Here is an 18,809-nt window from a genome sequence, read left to right as displayed (position 1 = left end):
CGCTGGGCTGGACGGGCCGTGGGTGGGGCAGCAGGATGCGGCCCCAACGCTTGGTTCAGTTCAGAGGCTGCTGCCTCCTCACCCCACGCCCGCTGAAGCTTCCCACACCCTGGCCTCAGCGTGGAGGGGGAGCAGAAGAGCTTTCCCAGAGGGTTTTCCATAGCCTGGTGTCTCTTCCCTTTAGGCTGTGCAGCCCTGGGAGCGACGCACCTTCCCGCTCTCGTACGATCCCAGGACAGAGTGCGAGGACCAACCTGACCCCCAAGACCGGTTGTCGCGCTGCACCCGGCGCACGTCGGGCAGTAAATCCTCCCGGGAGACCGATGGCACTTCTGCTTTGCCCAACCTGGCCAGCCTCAAGAGCCGAACCCCCCTGGCGACACCCTCCTCCTCCTCTTCCTCCTCCTCCTCCTCCTCTTCCTCCTCCTCCTCCTCCTCCTCTTCCTCCGCAGCAGTTCAGCGGCCAGCGCACAGATAGAGACATACGGGAAGACATGAGCAAAACCAACACACAGAACTAACTCTTGGCATTAAAGCTTCCAAAATCTGCGTTTGATATTCAAACATCCTGCCGGGAATTTTCACAGTTTTTAGTGAATTTAAGGAGTTTAGAAACTGTTTTTTTTGTTTTCTTTTTTTTTTCTTTTTTTTTTTTTTTTTTTTCTTCTTCTCCATGTTTCCTTGTCACACGAATGAGAGCCCCCTGATTCCTCCCAGCGGAGTGAAGCCTCGGGAGGGGAGCAGCCCACCAGACCCCCTCCCTCTTTCCTCCCCTCCCCTCTTAGGTGTATAAAACTAGAGCACAGGATTTAGCTGACTAGCAGACTTCGGGGATAGTTTTTCTCAAGCAAAAGGGTGTGTCTTTCTCTTAACCCGCTACCCCCCTCCCTGAAAGATTTTAGTGGAGTGAAATTAGTGGTGAAAAGTGATGTCTTGGGATTGCAACCTTCACTAGCTGTCTGTCTGTCCTCACGTGCAGAGTGCCCACCCTGCACCCCCACCCTCCGCCGGTTTTTTTCCTCCCCCAGGTTGTAGTTCCAGGTATCCCGAGGGGTGACTCTGCCCCCTGCCCGCTCTCCCCTCTGCCCCCACCACCGCCTCCTGCCCCCTCCCCTGCTTTGGGAGCGGCCCTTTGCTGAGCTGAGGTCTGGCTGCCCGGTCCCTGGGGGGGAGGACAGAAGGACCCTTGGAGCCGCTTCCCGCACAGCTCTGCGGGGAGGAGCGGGGTCTGGGATCAGCCCCGGCCCGGCGCTGCCGGATGCTTCGAGCCCGAGCAGAGTCTCGGGGCCGCGGCTTTGAGCTGCCACACGAGGGGCTTCGAGTGCCCGAGGCCGGAGCTGGGGGTCGGGCCGAGGGGCACCCCCCTGCCACGAGTGGGGCGGCGCCGGGTGGTCCCTCTAAGGTGGGTTTGGTCTCAGAAAAGGGGAAATAAGCGCGGGAAGGAGGGGGGGGCGGCCGGGCGGCTGTGCTGAGGTGCTGGGGGGGGGCGGGATCGGTCACCACTGCTTCGCTCCACTCCCACACACGGTCCGAGAACGGGGTCGATTCTGTTTCATTTCCCAGTCGTTGGTCCGGCGTGCCACCTCCTGACAGGTATTTTATTTTGAAACCGAGTTCGCTGTTGTTCCTCCCCCCTTCCCTCCCTCCCTCCCTCCCTGGCCCTTCCGCACCCGCAGTGACTCCCGGATCCCGCACACCGTTCCCATCTGTAACGCTTTCTGATCCCAACGGTGTGGCTATTGGTCCCTGTCCTGTTGCTAGCATTGTGCCTGTCTTATGTATAATCACATCACCAAAAAAAAAGGAAAAAAAAATACAAAGGACATTTTTTTTTTTTTTCCATTTTGTAATCGTAAAGAAATAGTAGCTAAACTGCTTAATGGTCGGGGTTTTCACAATTTTCAACATTATCTAGTGTTTTTGGTTCTGTTCTAGTTTAAAGGATTTGTCATTGTTTCTTTAAAAAAAAAAAAAAAACAAAACAATGCTACCATATCCCTCTGCATAAGTGCTTTTCTATTTATAAGGTTGAAAATTCTGAATAACCCTTTTAGCATTATAAAAACCACAAAAAAAAACCACCTTGTATTTTGTAAATATTTTCTTTTCCTGCTTTGAGCTGTGTAATGTCCTTGTTATATAGAAATGCTTTTCTTCCGAGAAGCTGATCTTTGTTAATGTCTTGATTCTGTTGGCAAAGCACAAATGTGCTTATAAAAAAAAAAAAAAGAAGAAAAGATTAAAAAAAAAATTAAAACAGAATATTCCATGCAAAGTGTGTTTGTGAGACGCTGGGTTGGGATGGGGAAGGGGCCCGGTGTCCGGGGGGGGGGGGAATCAGCTGCTTCCCACCCTCCCACTCCCCTTTCAATAGGCTTTTTTTTTTCCTTTCCAAGGTTTTTCCCCAGCAGTTGCTGTCGGTGAGCGCAGGAATTGTTGCGTTTAACGCTGGGGTGTGATGGGGCAGGGCAGGGCTGGGTGGTGCCTCGTGTCGCTTTTATTTGACATTTTCAGGGTTAACCGGTTCCTGCTGATTCGCACCCGGGTCCGGGTTGTGCCAAGTGTTTGCCCTCGTGTGAAAGTTTAATGTTTGCAAGAGGCGAGTGGTGGGAGGCGACTTCCCCGGGTGCTCCTCAATCCCCCAGATAACAGAATTAAACTTTGTTCCTCGTTACCCCAGCGGATGGGAAACAGGAAGGTGCTGGGTGATTATTAGCCAGATGGTCAAAGAAGAAGGAGGCAGCAACCTGGGCATCACCGCGTTTGTTAAAACTAATTAACAGGGGAGGAAAAATTCCATCTGAAAAGCAAACGGTGGCGGCCGCACCAGCAGCTGGAAACTTCTCTGACCTGCAGCGGGCGGGTGCGGAGCGAAGGGCTGGAGGTGCTGCTGCGGGGCCGGGAATGGGGGGCCCTGGGGCTGCGGGGGGGGCCGGGAGTCAGAGCAGCCCCCGCGCGGGGCAGAGCTGTGCAGAGAAAAGGGCCGCGGTCACTGAAAATAAAACTTGGGCTTCCTGGGGGCCGGGCCCCTGCGCTGGCCATGGGGCAGGGCCTCCCCTCCCTGCACCCCCCTGCGCTGCAGGGAGAAGCGCGGCCTCGCCCGGGGAGCGGGGGAGGGAAGGAAAAAAAAAAAAAAAAAGAGCAAAAGCCTCCCTGTCCATCTTTACTGCTCCCTGGTTAGTGGGTCCCCTCAGCGTGGCCTGAGCCCAGAGCTCGGCCTGAGCCCAAGCCCCAGCCCAAGCCCGGGGGGCAGGAGCAGCCCTTTGTGTGCCCAGTCCCATCTCCTGTGGGGCTCCCCCCCCGGTCCCCGTGCAAAGGAGGCAGCGTTTATCGTAGTAATGACTTTATTTCCAAATTCACTTTTACGGCAACAGTGTAACCCAGTTGTTAAAACGCACGATACACTATGGACACGCACAGACAGAAGCTAAGCTAGAATGATACACTGAGATCAAACCTTCCCTCCCGCCCGGCGCACGGGGACGCGGCTGCACCACCGGCACTCGGACACCCAAGTTCAGTGAAGAAGCTGCTTTTTTTTTTTTTTTTTTTTTTTTTTGAGTGCAGAAACACGGGTTTTTTTTGAATCCGTGCCGGTTTTAACCCCTTTTCAGACCAAGATGTGTGTGGAGTCGAGGAAAAGCCATGGGTCAGTCTGCCCAGCTGCTCCTGGTAACCCTCAGGCCTGGGTCTGAACACGGGGCAGGGGACAGCGGGGACACGGTGGGGCGACGGGCTGTCCTGGCACCGTGGGGGGCAATGGGGGGGCTGGGGCTGCTCCCTGGAGCTCACCCCACGCTAAGGTGGCCCCTGGCCCCCAGGTTGGTGTCCCTAGGCCAAGGGGGTGGCACCGGGCAGGACCAGGCCGGGCGCCGAGCAGAGTCCCCGGGGGTGACCAGCGCGCGGCGGGTTCCCTCTCGCTCGTTTTACAAAGGACAAAACTACCACAGCGGCTCCTGCGTCCGACACCGACACAGAGTCACGGACGGGGGGGGACAGAGTCTTACAATCAGCGAGTTGACTGAAAGGGAGCGAGTGACAAGCGGGACACGGGCTGTCGCCCGACCTCTTGGTGTTGGTGCTGCACCAGCCTCTCCCCGGCAGTAAAGCAGCTGCTGGAGCTGCAGAGACAAGGGGGGGGCACCCCCTCCCCAACCTGCCATTCCCCACACCCACCTCACCCCCCCCAAGACCCAACCATCCTCCCCAGGCACCAGCCAGGCCTCGGTTTTAACCCTGGCAGCAGCCACGCAGGGACCACGGGGGGGGCCACACAGGCCCCGGCTTCACTGGCTCTGAGGGGTCCCAGGCAGGGAGGAACCACGGCTCTGCCCCCCCCGCCATGAACAGCTGCTGAAACAGCCTCACAGCCCCCAGCCCGAGGCCCCCCCAGCCCCCCGCTGTCCCCGTCAGAGCAGGTTTTCAGCCCCTCGCTGGGAAAGGGAGGCTCTCCCCACAGCACAGCCCTTGGGGTGGGGGGTCTGCAGCACCCCTGGGCCCCCCCTCAGCCCTCGCCGCCACCTCCAGCAACCCCCCCGGCTGGGCTGGTGCCTCCCGGTGGGGCAGGGAGGGGGGGCCCACACTGAGCTGCCCCCATCGCAGCTCAGGCTCTTTGGTTGTAGAAGGAAGGGGCATGTGGGACGGCTGCGGGTGCAGCACAGCCCCGGGCCACCCCTCAGGCTCCCTAGGTTGCCACAGGAATAAAAGCAGCAAAAGTAAGAAATAAATCAGCTCTTTTCCCCTGTATGATGCTGCGGGGCGGGGGGGGTTAGTGCTGCGTGAAGGAGACACGGTGAGGGGTAACCTCCTGCCAACTCAAACCAGGAGAGCGCCCGGGGGGTCGGTGCCAGGGAGCAGCCTCTGGGCCCTGAGCTCAGGACGGGACCTGGGGGAGCTGCCACCACGCAGCAGCTCAAGCGGCCCCCGCGCCTTCCCCTCGCGTCCTCCCGGTTGTCTCCTACCGCTGCCAAGGGCACGAGAAGAGCAGAGCCATGGAGCTGCCACTTCTGCGATCTCTTAGCTGACCTTGCAGGGAGAAAAAAAAAAAAAAAAAAAAAAGAGAAAAAAAAGAAAAGAAAAAAAAAAAAAGGATCAACCCAAAAACTGTTACAAGCTGCACCCAAATCCAGGGGCCATCCCAGGCCTGCAGAGGCGAGTGCCCCTGGTACAGCATCCCCGGCCCTGGGGGGCGCAGGGAGCCCCGGCGCAGCCCCCCCCCTCCCCGGGGAGCAGCCCAGGGGCTCTGCACCCCCCCACCCGGCAGACATGCGGTGCCGGGTCTGGGCACAACCCCGAGCTCAGCAAAGCTCCCCCTGGACCCTCCTCGCTGGGCTGCGGCGGAGCCGGCACGGGGCAGCTCAGAACTACTTACATACTTACAGCATTTATTATCTTTTTTTTTTTTTTTTTTTTTTTTTTTTAAACACATGCTCGTTTATGAAAACAATCACCCTGGCACGGTCCAAGCATATACAGACAAATCTACTCTACAACACGAGGGGCTGCCAAAGGAATGGGGAAAAGCCTCTACTCATCCACTCAGCGGTTCCAGCACAGCCACGGAGGGGGAACGGCCGGGCGGGGCTCCCCCCGCAACGGGACACCCCGGCCGCGGCAGCACTCCAGCTGCCGGCGCTGAGAGCCGGTTTAGGGGACACCTGGCAGTTATCTTCATACACATCTCGGCTTTCGGAGGTAAAAACAAAAAGGTTTCTTCCAAATCAGCAGGAAAATTTAACGCAGAAAGGGAGGGCACCTCCCTGCAGTCCCTGGCCACAGCACCCTCTGCCCGCGGGGACCGTCCTTAGGGGAAGGTCCTGTCCCCTCCCTGTGAGGACCCTGGTGGTCCCTTGGCAGGGACCCCCCCCTCTATGCCCCTCCCCGCTTCCCCGGGGCGGCGGGAGGGTCCCTGCCAGGGGGGGTGGCCCCAGGCAGGGCTGGGACAGCGGGGGACCTCTCCGGAGGGGGGGGGTGAGGGAGGGCGCGGGGGGACGGGCTGTGCGCTCCAAGGAGCGGGGGGAGAGGAGGTTTTGTACCTCATAGTGTCACTGATTTTGAAGTCCTGGAGCTAGAGCTGAATGAACAGTAAAAGCAGGTTAAATCATTAACCAGTTAGGGGATGGGGAAGCAGCTGTAAAAGGAACAGAGGAAGAAGGCCAGATTATTATTTTTGTTTCTTTTCTTTTTCTTTTTTTTTTTTTTCCTTTCTTTTTCCTTGTCTTCTCTCATCTTGGCCCGCCGTGCCCCGATCACAAGCCCTGCTTGGCCAGCGAAGCGGACACTTCGTCGGCTAGCGTGGCCAGCTGGGGGGAGTCCACCATATTGATGCTGCCGGTGGAGGAGACGTTGCTAAGGCGGCGTGGGGAGGCATCTCCGGAGATGGTGGGGGACTTGTAGACGATTTCGGCGCCGTGGTCGGTCTTGGCTTTGGCGTTCTCACGGAAAGTCAGCTTGTGAGTCTCAATCTGCAAGGAGAGGAGAGGGTGGTGAGCGGGGAGGATGCGGGACGCGTCCGGAGAGGCTGTTTTTTACCTGAAAACTCTCCGCTCGGTCACTGCCGTGGTGCGGCTGGGAGGGAAGCTCAGTTCACTAGCCTGATGCCCCCAGTGCCCCCAGTCCTCAGGCACGTCCCTTCCAGTTACCCACAAAGGGAAAGGGAACAACCGGAGGGGAGGGCAGGACTGGAGCATCTGAGGACGCTGCCAAATCCTTCCCAAGCGCCCAGGCCCGGTGTGGCCGTGGGTCCCAGGAACACCCTGCGCTGCTCCCACTCCCCTGGCAGAGATTTTTTTTAGGGAGTTGGGATCCCCATTCGGTGCATAAAGCTGCCTCTTAACCCACGGCCCAGCTGGGCACAAAATGCTGCTCCCACGAGCCAAACCCCTCTTCTCCCAGCGAGCGCGAGGGGAGGTGAAGCGGATGGGGTTTGCTACTTACAGGTGCCCTCCCCAGCTGAGTGCAAGGCGGGGAGCTGGCTCTCCGGGGGGGTGGGTGGCTCCAGCACCAGGGCCTGGAGCCCAGCAGGGTCTGGGCTCGGGGTCCGAGCAGCCTGGGGACGGGTCTTGTCTTCCTTGCCTTTCTCTCTCTACAGGTGAAGAAACCCGCCCAGGGCGGTGGGGTGCAAAAAACGCATCAGCAACAAAAAACAAGATCCGATAAATGTCAACCAGAAGGAAAAAGATTAGAAAAATAAAGAAAAGAAATAGAAAATCAGGGAGAAAAAAAGATCTGAAAAACAGGGCCATTCACTGCCTCATAGGAAGAACAGCAGCTGTCTTTGGAGAGAGGAAGGGAAGCTTTCCAGGTGCAGCGAGGGAGAGCAGATGCTGCTGGCACAGGTACTGGCAGAGCACAGAGCACCCCGGCTCCCCGCGGGAGACCCAGCGCAAGAGTGGGACATGAACCAGCGTTTGGCCCGAAGAGCTGTGGACTGTGTGTCCAGACCTGGGTCGTCTGTGTGGCAGAGCAAGGAGGGGGCTGGGGACATGGGAAAGGCTGGGGAAGGGGCAGCAGAGCCGCCCACAGCCGCGCTACGTGAGGGTTGATGGGGCTCAACCCTGTCCTGTGCCCTCCCTGTGACCAGAGAGTCCCACCTCGGAGCAGCACTGCCCCAAGGGGGTCCCTGGGGCCGAGGTGTGAACAGGGATGGGCTGCGCAAGGGCAGCAATCTGAGGCAGCATCTGTACTCAAGTCACACCGACAGCCTCCTCCAGGGGTGGACTGGGGCAGGGTATGGGCAGCTGCCACACAGGGAGGCTGAGGCAGGGGATGTCACTGCTGATTCACACCCCTGCAAATAAATTCCCCCTCCAAAGGGCAAATTCTTCAAACTATGGGCCAGTGAATGTGCCAGGATATGAAAGAATCATCACTGTAATGATAAAAATGATGGCAATAGTGAAGCACAGGGCAGTCTGATGCGTAGAGCAGCAGTGAGAGAAGGGTAAGGAAGTCAAGCGATCCCTCAGTCAGAAGCCAGCGCACCGCCGGGAGATGAAGAGCTGGGAGGTGCACAGAGAAAACGTGGCCAAGAACAAAGTGCCAAAATGCAGGAGCCAAAACAGAAGTTTCCCCTCCCACTGAGAGGGGGGGAAAAAAAAAAAAAAAAAAAAAAAAAAAAAAGAAGTGTTTGAAAACCAAGCGAGATAAAAATCACTTTTCCCTGGAGAAATTCAAGCATGTGTGTCACCAGGCTGGAGTCTCAACTCTGTGCTTACCTGATGTCCCTGCTCCCCTGCCTGCAAGGGACGTGCCTGTCCTTGAGGCCAGGCTGTGGAGGTGTCTCGCTTAGCTAAGACTTACTGTGAAGTCACCATCAAAGCCTCCACGGAAACGGCTCACCCCAAGTTCAATATTTCACCTGACCCGATTGGCTTTTGTCTTTCATTTTAAATTGCCCCTGAATGCACACCCCTCCCTACGCAGAGTCCTTGGTCAGTCTCAGCTGAGAGACTCAGATGTGAAGTAAGAAGAGATCAGCTTCCTTCTGAAACGACGGCCTACTGCAAAGTCACCTTCTCTAAATAAAGCTAAGCCTTTAATGCTCCACTCTCCCTGGGGAAGCAACACCTCTGCAGCAGCCTGAGCTGCCAGCTTTGTGCCACCGCTGGGAGTAATTGGCAATGCTGAGGGCTTCCCTTAACGTGAAGGTTGGAGACACGAACCTTTCTGCACAAACCTCAGAGAACAGCAGAAAGAGCAGGAAACCACAGGAGAGGATACCACTCACACTCACACTCATTCAGGTGGCCACGGGCCAGGAAGAGGACAGATTGCCACACTTGTGCTCCCACAGACGTCCTCAGGGCTGGCAAACGCAGCGCGGCAGCCCCAGAAGGCCAGTTACCCCGTCCCTGGGCAGGGAGCTTTCTGCCCTCCGCAGGACAAGCGTGCACAGAGCACCCCACGCTGGAACACGGGCAGCAAATCGTTCCAAGCGCTGGGGAAGAAGTGCTGCCAGGCAGGCAGAGGTCTGCGGGGGAGCCGGGGGAGCAGCACCTTCCCCGAGTCCAGACTTCAACCGCTCTCCGCTTGCACGCCTGCTCACAGGGCAGACAGACAGACCGACCCTCGCAGCAGAACAGCTTGTCTGTTCTCAACCCAGTGCCCCTTTACCTTTTTATTTCCTCCTCCAGGGACGTGGCTGATGTTATCTAAGGACCCGATTTTCGATTGCACCTTATCTTTGAAGTCCAGTTTCTCAGATTTCACCTCCACCTGGCCACCGCCTGGAAGAGAAGAGCACGGGCAGGGTTAGCTCCTGTAGCAGCCAGGGCACGCTGGGGGAAAGCACCGAGGTCTGAGCTCAACCAGAGCACTCCAGGGCGAGCAGAGGGCGAGGACCAGGAAAATGGCAGCGAGAGGGACCCCACGGTGATCTGCGAAACCCAGGAACCAGGGTAAGGAGACTCTCCAAAGGATTGCTGCGCAGCGCTGACAGACACCCCGATGGTTTACAGATCCAAGGGCAGGGAGGTAACTTTACTCCCCTAAACACCATCAGTTCCCCCTGTTTATTCCTAAATACTTCCCATTTACAGTGATGTGTCAGCACAGACGGGTGCCTGTGGATTGCACCAGGTCCCTCCTCTACTACCGAGTGGTCAGGCAGACCAGAGAGGGTCTGGCACTGACAGAGCTGGGAACCAGCACCCCAGGGCTCACTGATGCTCCGGCCACCGTTCCATGTGCCTCCCCTCGCTCCCTGCGCTCCCCCAACCCTCTCCCCATCTCCACAGGCACACCACGATGCAGCCTGTGAGCTCCCAGGGGACCAGCACCCAGCGCTGACGAGTCAAAAGGTACCTGGTTTGTGATGGATGTTGCCCAGGGAACCACATTTGGATGTCACATGGCTCAGGTCGACTGGCTTGTAAACAATTTGAACCTGTCCGTACGAGAAAGGAAAAGGCAATGAGCTTATTGCCACCACGGGCAACCTGGGGAGGGGGAGGCACAACACACACCGGCACCTGATCTGGATTCAAGGGAAAGGACAGCTTAAACCCCAGTAAGATTAATAATACAAAAGAAACTGCCATCAGAAATGGGAGATCATTAATGCCCGTGTGCAGTAGCCTCTCTTAACATGTCAGCATGCACAAGATCACCTCTCCACAGAGGGGGGAAGTAGAGGCAATTTTAAAGTGCTTAAGTGAAAGAGAAAGTGGAGTGGTAATTAATTAAGATTTGCATACACATCATCCAAAAGAAGGAGATATACCAGAGAGAAAACGTAAAAAATAAATACCTTTTCTGGTGTAAAACATAAAGCTTATGTCCACAAAAACTGAAAGAACAGAAATGATCAATGTGCACAGAACTTTTAAAAGAGTGACCAAAATATGCATTTCTGAAAAATGCTGTAACGGAAATAAGGGTTAAAAAAAGGCAAAGCAAAGTCTAAATATCTGGCAGGAGTTCACATAATATAAATCAAAATGGCAATTACAATATACCGAACCACAAGAGTATTTCATGATATTGTGCTCTGGGTTTTTATTAGTTTTCCCCATCACGTCTCTGAACATGGGCTCCAGCAATTCCACTCGAGCCGCCCCGCTCAGAGCGCGGCCGCGGCGCTGCGGGTTCCACGGGACGCACACACGAGGGAGGTTAACGGGGAGCTGTTTAGTGGTTACGTTAGCAGTTAAACACCACACTGGAAAACACTAACGACTGGAGAGGTCTGGGACCATCAGGCGTGTCAGGGATGGCAAACCACAGCACAGACACACCAGCTACATCACGAGCAGGAGACAAAGGGGTGAGAAAACATCCCCACGGCCCCAGACGTGACCCTGGACTCTGGTTTTGGACTCAGGCCTGTGTGTGAATTGGCTCTTGCTGTAGTTAGTGGGGCTGCAGGAGAAATCAGATCGACACCTCTGGGTCGGTGCCTCCTCACGGGGAAGTGTCTGGCTCCCAGAAGCAGCCTGGATTTCAAGGGGCGCGTACGCTGCTCTCTGTGTTCTCACCAAGCACCACGGCAGGCGTGCTGCTCTCGCAGAGCTCGGGAAGGATGTGCTACCACCAAAGGGATCTTTGCAGAGGAGCTGACTCCTCCAAGCAGCCAGGCAGTCTCCAGACCAACGTGGCCAAAAGCCAGCACAAAGGATTCACCGTAGCCTCTGCTCTCCATCGCTGACCCTGTGTCGACCCAAAAGCCCCAGGGTGAAGGTGCAACCTTCAGTTCTCACGTTGGCCCCATCACCCTCTGAGCTAGGTGCTGGACCGTGGCTGTGCACGCCACTGAGAAACACTCTCCCCTCCATGGTGCAGCCAGGGAAAGGAGGAGGGGACAGAGGCTCGGTGCCACCGTCCCAGCAGCACAGGGCCAGAGCACCATGCACGTGGGCCTGCCTTGTCTCCGATGCTCACGCAGACCAAAAGGCACATTTGACAGAGAGTGGAGACAAGAGAGGAGGGAGAAAAGCAACCTTGGGGTCTGGGAGCACATCGCAGACACAGACATGACACGTTTAATGCACTGGGCAGGAGGAGAGCTATGTTCAGTCAGAAGGCAGGAAAACAGACCCCCAAAGGACAGCTGGCACCTTCCTCATCCCAGCCGTGACCCCGAAAGGCCTATGAGCAACTGGGGCACCACTGGGGCCTGGGACTGACCAACCTCCCATTTCCAGAGTGGGCAGTCAGCAACTGAAACACTTTCTGCTCTCATTCCAGTTCCCTTTTTTTCAGAGAGGGCTTCATCAATCCTCTGCTAGGGAGCAGAGAAGGGTCCTCTCCATTTTAGCAAGAAAAAGGGGCACAGAGAGCTGCTTGCCTGGGAAACCAGTGCCAGAGACCTGGGGATCCCACCTCTCAGCACGAGCAATGCTTAGGTCAACTTCTGCCTAATGCATCACCTTTGTCAGAGCATCCACTGGCTTTAAAAAAAAAAAAAAAAAAAAAAAAGATCCCAACCCCAGGTTGCTGTAGCAACAGTTCATTCCTCTGGAAGCAGCAATGGCTGGGCAGGCAGTCGCTGCCGACAGGCTGTGGAGGATTGAGACGTGGCAGCCAGGGAACGGCGGTGGTCTCTTGTTGCCCCTCTGTCAGAGGAGCCCCAAGGCACCACTCCGCTGCCACGGGCCTGCGCAGCCACGCTCCGGCCACGTCAGCACAGGGCTCTGCTCCGAGCGCCCGCACCCAGAGCTCAGCCGCTGCTTTCCGTGTCACGGCAGCCAGGCAGCGATCACACAATTTTCACTGCTGGCAGAGCCTGGGGAGGGATGACAACCTCCAGCCAAAAATCCAGATAATTCTTAACCCACTGCAGCCACTGCAGCTGAAAACGCTTGCCCATGGTGTGAGCTCTCAGTGGAGGGAAGGATGAGCTCACCACCCTGTGCTGGAGCTAATTACCAGCCACCGCACAGATGATTCGTGAGGAACACTAACTCCCGGTGTAACAAGTGGTCCACCACGCACCAGGCAGTCCAGCCAGTGCAGGACCCTGGGGTAAGAAAGAGCAGAACAAGCACGGAACCTGCTTCACAGAGGTCTGACCTCCGTAAAGCAGCTCCTCTGGCCCGTTAAATAAATGCAGAATGACATAAAATTTAAGATGGAGGTTGCAAACCCAGTTATGTCCCAATGCTTACGTTTCAAGCCCTCTGCAGTGCTCGGTTTCTCAGGGAGGGCATCCACAGAGATCAAAAACAGCACAAAGAAAATCCACCAGGAACATCTGAGAGGCACCAGATAGCTTCTTCAGATGGCTGCAGACCAGGCAACCACAGACCCCAGGTCGCAACGTTTGGGGTCTCAGTGATGCACCTTCCTTGGTCCGTCATCTTTCCTGGACCCAAACTCTGTCTCCAGAGAGACTGGTGTAAATCCGCCAACCTCTGTGGAGTTTCTCCAGGTTTCTGGCACAGTAACTGAAAGCTGAGTCTGGCTATTTATCTGGGAATAGCTGGAAATGCCAGCGTTGAAATCAATTAACTCAGTATTTCTTTAGGCTCAGCCTCCACGGGCACTGCCAGACACATTCACTAGCAAGAAGTAGTTTAATATTTGCATGGATCATACTTGCCTGATAGGAACGGGTGGGAACCTGCGCTTTCACGTGTTGTGCAGAGTCATGTCCAATTTAGCAGTACATTAAGCAACAAGGACTGCATTTGCTTAAAAATCTATCCATCTACTGCATCAGCATCTACGTCACTGTCTGCTAGAGGCCACCCACCCCGCAGACAATGAGGCATTAAACCTTCCAGGTAGTGTAAAACCTTTGAGTTAACGGGATGTTTTGTTACAGACATGGTTTCTACACAGGTCAGTTAGTTCTGTCCATGTCAGGCATGTACAGGACTGGTTAGGGTTGGTCTAACCATGTCTTTTGGGTTAATGGGGTTAAATGACAGCACGTCACCAATGGCTATCTGACGGCAGGGTCGCTGCAGATAGCATTGGCGATTTAGTGTATACAACATGCCACTAATAATGATTATTACAGTGCATTCAAAGTGTGAAGGTACTCACACTGCCTCCTCCCGGGATGTGTTTGATATTATCCTTTGAGCCACACCTGGATTGAACGCTGCTAAAGTCCAACTTCTTATTAACAATCTGCACCTTTGGTAGCCAGAAAAGAGTCATTGCACGTCACCAATAGCTATCTGACGGCAGGGTCGCTGCAGATAGCATTGGCAGTTTAGTGTATACAACATGCCACTTATAATAAGAACTATTACAGTGCATTCAAAGTGTGAAGGTACTCACACTGCCTCCTCCTGGGATGTGTTTGATATTATCCTTTGAGCCACACTTGGATTGAACGCTGCTAAAGTCCAGCTTCTTATTAATAATCTGCACCTTTGGTAGCCAGAAAAGAGCGTGAGAAACAACATGACCATCTGCAGCTTGACCATGCGTTATATCACTAAAACCAGGAACCTGCCTTCCAGTGCCAAGAGCAAAGGAGAATCTCTGGCTTGCTGCATAGATCTGTCTGCTCATGGGTTGGAAACTGAAGGTGGGCAAGTTATAGCTAGAGACTGGGTACATCTGGCTAGCAAGGCAGCGCCGGTTTCCAGGCCAGAAACACCAGCAAGCAAGCCAGCTCACCCCGTTTTCTTCCACAGAACAAAACGGGGAACTTGCTGGGCAGCAAACACGCTGGAAGGCACCAGTGCTCTGAGACTCAGTTTCTGCAGAGCCAGCAGAAGGAGGAAGGATGGAGCTGAGAGAAAAATGCCTGCTCAGCCCCATCTCCTGCGCCGGGCAGCATGTCTCCTCTCTAGGACAGACACACGTGCCCTCATGTTTCAGCAGCTTGAGCAAACTGGGCAAAGGGGTGGACTGGCAGGGCAGCAGGCTGGAGAGCTGTGCAGGGCTCAAACTCCCTCTACAGTTACAAAGAGAAAAAAGCAAATGCTGCCAGGGCTGCCATCCCATGCCTGCAGTGCTCTTAACTCCTCTATAGATGAGATGAAAGGGTGGCACAGACCACCCCAAAGGCAGCAGCATATTCCTAACAGGTGGGAGAGAGGCTGGAAATGGTTTAGTGCCACAGGGGAACCACATACCATGCCAACATCACCCCCAGTCCCGCAGCCCGCTTGCCCTCTCGGCCACACGCAGATTTTTGTACTAATGAAGCTGTTTCCATTTAGGACTTGTTTTCCCTAGTTGGGTTTTGTAAGGGCAGCTATGCTGGAGTGACCCCGCGCACAGGAGCGGCTATTCCTGACAACACAAAGATGAAGACAGTCCCTGCTCCTTCCCCTACATGGACTGGAGTGGCTTTACAACCTACGCACGTATAAACCAGAGGTAAATGCAGGTGAAAACCAGCAGGCACACAGGCCTGTGCTCCCTCAGGAGAAACCCTGTCTGAAGCACAACCCCCATGAGGGCGAAAGAGACATCCTGCAAGAGAGCAGCATCACACTGCACGCTCAGTCCCCAGACGACAACGTCCCCAAAGCTGGCTGAGCGGGCATCCTCGCCCTCCACCTCAGCTTGTCCCCAGCCTGCTGCTGTGAGGAGAGCTCCTCGCTCTACCCTGGTTCTTTAGCATGAGAAGCACCAAGGCTGACGCGCCTCCAGCATCATTTTCCAAGTTCATATCAACTAATCCTGCAAATCAGGACGCAGTTCTGCCAGACCAGGCTTTGCCAGAGCAGTATTCAGTGATCCAGCAACAACAAAAGTGCTCAGGCAATGCAGAAATACTGGAAGAAATGTGGCCTGGCTGACACATATGTGCCCCATGTACCTTTGCTTCCCTAGGCTGGGGTCTGAAATCTGTGCAGAGAGCAGGCTCCAGACCCATCTTCTGGTCACCCTAAAATCAAACTCATTGGATCAGCCCCTTCTGCTCCAGCTGTAATGGTTCTGTGTAGGACACAGTCTTGTGCCCTACGAAATCCCCAGCAGAGTATCCAGCCATTCTCCCTTGCAAAGAGCAATGAATTGTACCAAATTCAGCTGCTCTTACTCTTTCAGTGACAACAATACACGTCACCTGCCAGAGAAGCAGAGGAAAAAAAAAAACAAAAAACAACACCTCGTAAAAGCTGGATTAAAAAGAACGAGCAAACAGTTTAAGCAATTTACAGCAAATGGAAGGGTTCCTTCTAAAATCCCTGAAAAGCAGCGTTTTGTGGGGGTAGCAGGAAAAACTTACACCTTGTGCTAAGCAGGTGGGAGGGCTGAGGCCCTGGGACATGGGCAGCTGGAAGGACACGTGCTGCTCTGCTCACAACCCACAACCCTAGCAGCCCTGCCCAGGCTCCAGAGCCCCCCTGGATTGTAGCACAAAGCAAAATGTGCATTGACCAGTAAGTCACCAGCCACAGCGAAAAAATGCACATAAGGAAATGAAAAAGCAGGCTGCTATTTAAGATGGTGACTAGAAGCCATCTCAAAGCCTCCCCCCGCGCCAAAGTTGAACATTCAGAGCCGTGGAGTTACCTACTTGCACAAAATGGCACGGTCCGCACTCGGGGATGAGTTGTTACGGCTCCGTTCTCCCCCCGGGGCGGGCAAGCACAAGCACACGGGGACTCCTGACTGCACCGGCCACCAGACGTGCAGTTCTGTCATTTAACATCCATCCAGGAGCCACTGGGCCTCCACCAAGTCGGAGGAACCAGGTGCTTTCATGTCTCCACCCATGCAGCAAGGAGGATTTTATAAAAGCCTCGGGACGCATCCAGGAGCAGCGCAGAGAGGCTCGGATGGGTGCTGAGCAGCCAGCACCACAGCTGTGCAGCTGCTGCTCTTGGGGCTGCGTGGATGAATTAGCTCATACCACTCCCTCAGCCAAACTCTCCTCTGCTGGGCTTGCAAAATTTAACACGAGACCCTCGTTCCCAAGCACTTATAGCACGGAGTTCACTTTGCTGCTTGTGAAACAGCCACTCTGGGAGTGAAAAGTACTAGTGGTTGGAAGGATAAGAGTGCCACCAGTTCTGGCCGTGCCACACTGCATCATGGAACAAGACAGAGCCTGATCCAACACAATCCGACACCTTGCCAACAGAGTGGGATCCAAAATCACAATGTCCTGAAAAATGTGCCGAGCCTGGGACCCTCACAGGGAGACGACCATCCTGCCTGGTCACTAATGAAGAAATGGAGGCAGCGTTGGAGGGGACTGCTCCAGATCACACAGAATAGGATACAGAAACACAACCCTGATCCTGCAACTCTTTAGGGCTGCCAGGTCACAATTTTGCTCTCCCTAACTGGACACCACGAGGGAATGTCATTCCCCTGGCAGCCAGTCCGTACGTTGACGTGCCACTCCACGAAAGCCACATCACGAGCTCTCTGCGGGACAGCTGCGCTGCGCTAAGCCAGGCAAGCAATTTCAGGACAAGCACCCAACCCAATCAACCCAAAAAACCTTTAAAACCAGAATGGGGCTGGAGATCAGCTGAAGCATGGCTGCCCACTGATGTATCCCTGGCCCAGCGGGGCCGCTGCTGCTCCAGGGTGGGGGCTCTCCCCTCCCAGACGCAGCACCAAGCACCCGCTGTCCCTACAGACAGGCCCCTGGAAAGCAGAGTCCGTGTTTACCTTGCCCCCTCCGGGCTGGTGCTTCAGGTTTTCAGTTGAGCCAATTTTGGACTTGACGTTTTTCAGATCAGGCATGGGTGCAGCTGACGGCTGGATGCGGCTCTTGGCAGATGCGGGAGATTTCGGTGGTGTGCGAACCACTGCCACCTTCTTGGGCTCCCTGGCTGGTGGGGTGGGCAGAGAGGGAGTGCGGGAACGGCTGCCTGGAGTCCCGGGGGAGCCGGGACTGCTGTAACCGCTTCTGTCTCCAGACTTTGGCTGCTCACCTGAAGTTTGCAGACAGAGGGAGGCAAGCACAGGATAAGCAACCTGGGCACACAACCCCTTCCCCACTCCCTGCCTGCATTTACCACCTCGACCTGCCCGGTCCCAGGGCCCACCCACTGCTCCTAGTGCAGACCATCAGCAGCAGGGGGATGGCTGCACTCTCTTCTACTTCATTTTGAAGTGAAAACTGATTAAAAGCAATTTCCTACCATCTCAGAAGGAAGATGGTCTTCATTGGTAAGATTCCCCACCCGAGCGTGACATTAGCATGCATGACAAATTGCAGAGAAAAGACACTCAAACAAAACCCCTTTTCCATTAGAAACTTGGAAGCATTTTTACAAAATTATTTTACGTAATTAAATATCACTGAGCAGCTTAGAACTGTTCCCAGTTTGAAAAGAAATGGAAGAAGAAAAGAAAACCCTTAAACATCACCTTTCTCAGACTTTGCTGCTGCAGGAGGTGGTTTTTTCTGCTCCTTTCTGCCTGTTTAATGAATGAGAAAGATGCTTAAACATAATAAAGCTGGAAATTTAATTAATTTATGGTTTTATGCAGCTCTAGTTAAGTATGAAAAACATGTATATTCAGTGAAATGCACTGTTTTAATGGAAATTCACAATGCCTGATGCTTTGTGGGGTTTTCTTCTCTGAGAATAATGGGCTAATCTCCATTCCTGCAATCGAAGAATTGATCCTCTTGCCCCCGGTCTTTGTGAAATATCGTCAAGAGAAAAGGAATAGATGGATTAAAAAACCAGAGCTGCCTAAATCTTCCAAATCAGAGGAAATCCCAAAGGGATAAAGAAAGTGCCCTCTCCTACACACCGGCAACTCTATGAAGAGAACAGATAGAGCAACATCCAGAAAGGGTCCCTTCAGAATCCCAGAATCATCCGCGTTGGAAAAGCCCTTGCAGCTCCTCCAGCCCAACCATGACCCTCCCCCTGACCCTTCCCAACTCCCCCAGATCCCTCAGCGCTGGCTCAGCCCGACTCTTCAACCCCCCCAGGGATCCCGGGGACTCCCCCCCTGCCCTGGGCAGCCCATTCCAACGCCCAACAGCCCCTTCTGCACAGAAATCCTTCCTCAGAGCCAGCCTGACCCTGCCCTGGGCAGCTTGAGGCCATTCCCTCGGGGCCTGGCGCTGGGGCCTTGGCTCCAGAGACTCACCCCCCTCTCTGCCCCCTCCTGGCAGGGAGTTGCAGAGGGCCAGGAGGTCTCCCCTCAGCCTCCTCTTCTCCAGACTGAACCCCCCCAGTTCCCCCAGCCGCTCCCCAGCAGACCTGTGCTCCAGACCCTGCCCCAGCTCCGTTGCCCTTCTCTGGCCACGCTCGAGTCATTCAATGGCCTTTTTGGGGTGAGGGGCCCAAAACTGACCCCACTCATGGAGGGGTGGTCACGTCCCTAGCTCCGCACCCACAGCCCCGTGACAAGGCAGAGCAGCTCCGGGTCACCACGCAGCTCTTGGCTCTGCGCATGACCCCAGCCTGCAGAGGGGCACG

The 18,809-nt window shown here is 54.9% G+C and overlaps 2 protein-coding genes across 22 annotated transcripts in view; one reads left to right on the top strand and one right to left on the bottom strand.

Annotated features, from left to right (window-relative positions):
* KANSL1 (KAT8 regulatory NSL complex subunit 1) overlaps window positions 1-2,262 on the top strand; it is a 101,598-nt gene extending 99,336 nt beyond the window's left edge. For all 6 annotated transcript variants that reach the window (XM_074926563.1, XM_074926562.1, XM_074926564.1 and 3 more), the window contains one exon: window positions 185-2,262. In XM_074926563.1, coding sequence (XP_074782664.1) covers window positions 185-478 — 294 coding nt within the window. In that variant the 3' untranslated portion in view covers window positions 479-2,262. The remainder of the gene's footprint in view (window positions 1-184) is intronic.
* Window positions 2,263-3,309: 1,047 nt separating this feature from the next.
* Window positions 3,310-18,809, bottom strand: part of MAPT (microtubule associated protein tau) — a 53,267-nt gene continuing 37,767 nt past the window's right edge. For 9 of the 16 annotated variants that reach the window (XM_074926984.1, XM_074926996.1, XM_074926993.1 and 6 more), the window contains 7 exons: window positions 17,740-17,790; window positions 17,035-17,300; window positions 13,729-13,821; window positions 13,489-13,581; window positions 9,805-9,886; window positions 9,115-9,227; window positions 3,310-6,464 (listed from right to left, as the gene is read on the bottom strand). In XM_074926984.1, coding sequence (XP_074783085.1) covers window positions 6,249-6,464; window positions 9,115-9,227; window positions 9,805-9,886; window positions 13,489-13,581; window positions 13,729-13,821; window positions 17,035-17,300; window positions 17,740-17,790 — 914 coding nt within the window. In that variant the 3' untranslated portion in view covers window positions 3,310-6,248. Of the gene's footprint in view, window positions 6,465-6,936; window positions 7,085-9,114; window positions 9,228-9,804; window positions 9,887-10,249; window positions 10,289-13,488; window positions 13,582-13,728; window positions 13,822-17,034; window positions 17,301-17,739; window positions 17,791-18,809 lie in introns of those variants that run through there. The other 7 variants (XM_074926990.1, XM_074926992.1, XR_012635182.1 and 4 more) reach the window with 7 other exon arrangements.

Source organism: Athene noctua, chromosome 25 (genome assembly GCF_965140245.1).
Source record: "Athene noctua chromosome 25, bAthNoc1.hap1.1, whole genome shotgun sequence".
Classification (NCBI taxonomy): domain Eukaryota; kingdom Metazoa; phylum Chordata; class Aves; order Strigiformes; family Strigidae; genus Athene; species Athene noctua.
This window is presented reverse-complemented; position numbering and strand designations above follow the sequence as displayed.